General features: G+C 46.6%; 1 protein-coding gene across 2 annotated transcripts in view; it reads right to left on the bottom strand.

Annotated features, from left to right (window-relative positions):
* The window catches only part of bin1b (bridging integrator 1b), a 45,074-nt gene extending 40,937 nt beyond the window's left edge, over window positions 1-4,137 (bottom strand). For both annotated transcript variants that reach the window (XM_080833982.1, XM_080833983.1), the window contains exon 1: window positions 3,707-4,137. In XM_080833982.1, the coding sequence (XP_080690108.1) occupies window positions 3,707-3,799 (93 nt within the window). In that variant the 5' untranslated portion in view covers window positions 3,800-4,137. The remainder of the gene's footprint in view (window positions 1-3,706) is intronic.
* Window positions 4,138-5,000: the final 863 nt, after the last annotated feature.

Raw genomic sequence — 5,000 nt, 5'->3', positions numbered from 1 at the left:
AAAGCCTTAAACATAAACCCTCCCATTGAGCCCTCTCCCTCTGTTGCCCTCCTTAACCTCCCACCTACAAATATCCCTCTTTCAAAAGCCAGAAAGATGCCCTAGCCTTTGCCACTTTAATTGCCAAAAGGTCCATTCTTATGGCATGGAAGTCTCCACTATTTAAGGGTTGCTGTCTGGGTCGTGGGAGGGGGGAAGGGAGAATTCTTTGTAAAACTTGAATCCGTCTAATTTTATGTTTTAATGTGTTGTTACTTGAAGAAAACATTAAAAACTAATTTGAAGAAAAGAAAGAAAGAGGGACAAAAGGACAAACAGAGGGGAACTGGGGAGAAAGAGGAGGAAGGGAGCGGAGATGAAGAGGAGGAGAGGAGTAGGGGAGAGGAGAGAGGAAAGAAAGAGTAGAGGAAGAGGAGAGGAGAGGAGAGGAAGAGGAGAGGAAGAGGGGAGAGGAGAGAAGTAGGGGAGAGGAGAGGAGAGGAGAGGAGAGGAAGAGGAGTAGGGGAGAGGAGAGAGGAAAGGAAGAGGAGAGGAAGAGGGGAGGAGAGGAAGAGGGGAGAGGAGAGGAGAGGAGAGAGGAAAGGAAGAGGAGAGGAAGAGGAGAGGAGGAGGAAGAGGAAGAGGGGAGAGGAGAACAAGAGAAAGAGGAGGATGGAACAGGGTAGAGGAGAGGAAGAGGAGTAGGGGAGAAGGGAGGGAGGGGACAGGGGTGGGATCAGTGCCAAGAGGGAGTGTGTGTGTGTGTGTGTGTCTAACTCTGCTCCACCTGGCTGTGTTTCAGGAGGAGTGGAAGGGAGCGGAGATGTGACCTTCCCCTCAAAGAGTGCTGGACATGGATAGGACAGACTGCAGACACCTCCTGGAGAAGAACTACTGCTTGAGTTACAGAGCTAGGCTAACAAGAGAATAACTACTGCTTGAGTTACAGAGCTAGGCTAACAAGAGAAGAACTACTTATTGAGTTACAGAGCTAGGCTAACGAGAGAAGAACTACTGCTTGAGTTACAGAGCTAGGCTAACAAGAGAAGAACTACTGCTTGAGTTACAGAGCTAGGCTAACGAGAGAAGAACTACTTCTTGAGTTACAGAGCTAGGCTAACGAGAGAAGAACTACTGCTTAAGTTACAGAGCTAGGCTAACGAGAGAAGAACTACTGCTTGAGTTACAGAGCTAGGCTAACAAGAGAAGAGCTTCAGCTTTAGTTTTACCGTTAAAGAGCTAGGCTAATGGCTGCAGCTACACTGCTAGGCCTGCGGTTGGTGGTTGCAGTCAGGCCATAACAAGCTTTCAAAAGCAAACATGATCAATACAGAAGAGGGTCTATCAAAGAGTTTTGTAGCCATTTATAGCCCTGTCTGACAACTTGGCTTGAACTCCCCGGGTGAGGTACAACCAGTCCAGGTCAGCCCAGACCAGGTAACTGGTAAAAGTGGTTGGCGAAGTGTTGGGTGACCATATCTGAGTTTGAGAAAAAGAGGACACCTCTTCGCAAGGGAGGGGGTGTGTGGTAGCGTATAGCATACAGATGACATGCAGATGTCATGTACTGTGGTAAACAATGAAAATACTCTCTAGTTGCGTTGTTTACAACAGCACATGACATTTGTGTAATGTGCTTTTGTAAACAATGCAACTAGTCACAAGTTACATTATTTACAACAGCACATGACATCTGCATGTGGAAAAGATACTAGTGGAAGCGGCAAGGTGCTCAGTGTTGTCAGATCGGAAATGGCGAAGTATTGTACCAAAATTGCTCAAAATGATCGTCTTTGGAGGATAATTATCGTGCATCTGGCAAGACTGAGAGGGCGGTCGACCAATGACAGTTCTCTCTCAGAGCTTGCGCAAGAAGGTGGAACGGAAGGGACATACCCTTTCCAAAACTTGTTAGGGCGTAAAAACTAGTTTGTGAAAGACCCAGAGAAACACAAATATCCGACCCAATTTTGGAAGCCCTGGCGGATGCATTTTTTTAGGTCTCGAAAAGAGGACATGTCCGTGATAAAAGAGGACGTCTGGTCACCCTAAGTAAGGCATTTGGTTTGACTGCAAGAGATCTTAAAAACGCACACAGCTACTTCAAGCCGAGACGCACTGTCCTCTCAGTTGGCCGACTGCGACTGTGATGTGGCCATGGATAGGCGGCGGGGGGGAGGAGCATAGACATGTATATGACATGTCTATGGGGAGGAGGGCGCCTATGCGCGGGGCCGATCAGAAGCCTGACAGCAGGGCGTTCCAAAAGTTGTTGCTAAGAGACCCAGAGTTCTCCTCGCCACTGATCAGGAGCGACGGGCATTAGTCCCGCAGAAATCCAGACAGAATGAATCTCTCCACACACACACGCAATGGCACATATAGGCTACACATACAAACATATACAATCACAAATACATACACAACCATAACTAATTCAAACATCCACACACACACACACACACACACACACACACACACACACACACACACACACACGTTTAAATGGGTCTAAAATAAGACGGACATAGTTGCAAACAAAGTAGCCTAATAGGACTAAATGAAGTTGCTCTCCCAGCTGGCGGAGGGTATGGGATAACTTGACAGTATTTTTCGAGAATGTTCTTCAACCATTCCTCCATTACACATTTCATTCCACAAACCACCGCACCTGTCATCAGACGCAATGAAAAGACATGAATACCACCCGAGACACCCTTGCTCTTTCTCCCTCTCAATCTCTCAGACACAAGCTAGTGTGTTGACCAAGAACCCGGTAAACCCAGTTTACCTCAGCAGATCTTCGCTAGACATGTAAACATAATTATTGCTCTAATCCTAAACCTGCGGGAAAGCTGAACGCTGTGTTAAAACACGCACACCCTCGCAAGAAATGAATGAATAACTGCGTCTGACAAATTGCGCCGCAACTTTCTGAGTAGTTTTGTTTTCAACTGTTTTCAATCTCTGTTTTCAACGCGGATATTGAGGAAGAGCTTGTGTTGTGGAGAGGGTATTCTGGGCAATTGGACTTACAGCCTTAATGCGGCTTATTCTTAATGTGAGATCAAAGCCGTCCTGCCTCTACAGGTAACGCGTCACAGCACAAAAACTTCAAACCATTGCCATAAATCTCGAGTGAGTGGCCGTCTGAACCCTGCTGACACGCTTTGCGCAGACTGGAAAATCAGTTTAGTCCATGGTACAGAGAGACAGCTGTCGCTGAGTCAATCCTTGTTTCCGCTCGGCCTGTAGACGAGGCCAAACCGAGACCCCAACAGACAACAACGGGGCGCTCTCTTCACACCGTGCCACCCCACGCGAATGGCATAACGGTGCGTGAGCCCTGTCGGAGCCCTTATACCGGGAGGAACAAAGCGGGGGACATAGAGGCGTTTGTGTTCGTGTTTCGAGCTTCGTGGCTATTTATAGAGGCGTAACTTGTCCACTCTTCCCACAGTGTCACGAGCCCCACTGACTGTCAAAGTAACGGTTAACACAGCTGAGCCCGCGCGGCGCAAATAGCCGCAGAGCATGCCTTCTGCCGTGACATTTAGCTGCGGGTGCGAGTCAAACTTCACCAGTTCGCCATGCTCGCTGCAACTCGAACTGACAACAGCAACACACTCGGCAGGGATCAGGCTATGAGGTTTAAAGGTGTTGCCTAGTCAACAGGGGTCAGGCTAAGGTTTAAAGGTGTTGCCTAAAGTCGTCACCATCCCCTTACCTTCTCTTGGGCTCGGGTTAACCTCTTCTGCATGCTGCTCGCGAGCTTCCCCGCGGTAACTCCTTTCCCAGCCTCTTTCCCAGCCTCGGCCATGGTGTTGAGTCACTCCGCAACGACCAGATAGAAAGTGAGATAAGGCAGCAGGATCAGGAGGAAACTTGGGGAGAGAGTAGTGGGATGAGCGTCGGTGGGAGCCTCCCGGAGACGCCGAACTGTGTTGGGTCTGGTGGGTAAACCCTCTTAAAGGAGCAGCGAGGCTGTGCGTAATTCTAATCCCTCGATGACAGCCGTTTAAAGGTGAAAACTCGAAGGCAACTACACAAACTCGGCGATACAACGTTATTGAGGAGAAATAAGTACGTTGTTCTTTAGCAGACTGCAGCACAAAGACCATAGTCTAACGCTCGACTTCTTTTTCTGTGGTCTCGGTGTTGGAAAGAGCGTCAGGTCAGGTTTGGACAGATTGGGTTTCCCCGTGCTCCTGCCCTCCTCCCTCGCGCACAGCGGGCCCTTAAAGGAGTCGTAACATGTATTATTATTAGCCGACACAGCAACAGTTGCTAAAAGTCAGAGATGTGGAGAGTGGTTTGAAAGGTCTTGCCGTTGCACGTCCAAATCAGAGAGAGAGAAGTATATATTTTAAGTTTTAATGGGTTTTTTGAATTCGTTAAGCTTTCTCTGTTGGTATCAACAACGGGGGAAATGTTACATTGAAAAATGTTGGCATAGCTGGATAGTTTGAAAGTAATTTACTTTTCAAAACTGCATACAAGTATGGCGTATCGGCTTAGTTTTTTTTACCATTGTATTTCAAAGTAGTACATTCTGGAGCGATTTTTTTTGGAGCGATTTTGTCTGACCCGACAGCGCGTCACACTGTCCTCTAGGTGCCTGCTCTGTCAATGTTTTACCACTAGGTGACGATAAGACACCATTTTCGCTTCGCTGCGTTTTCGTGATGGTTGCAACTCTGGGCATCACTGCGCCCTAATCACCACACACACACAGATATATTCCATTATATTTAATTTAAAAAATAAATCTTTAAATATTTCTTACTTTACATACGTTTTCATATTATATCAACATCTATCTCTTAACATCACAAAGTAACACTTTTCGTAAAATATTAAAATGGTCTCTACATTTTAAGCTTTAAAAGAACTAATAGATAGAAATGTGGAGAAGCTTCTTTCTTGGGAAGTTTAGGATGAATTCAACATTCAAAACCCATTACAAACTGTACACATTGACACACACCTTGGGGTATAAAATAATTTCAGTAAAAATATGA

Source organism: Sprattus sprattus (assembly GCF_963457725.1).
Source record: "Sprattus sprattus genome assembly, chromosome: 3".
Classification (NCBI taxonomy): Eukaryota; Metazoa; Chordata; class Actinopteri; order Clupeiformes; family Clupeidae; genus Sprattus; species Sprattus sprattus.
The sequence above is the reverse complement of the archived record's forward strand: the minus strand, read 5'-3'. Positions and strand labels throughout refer to the sequence as shown.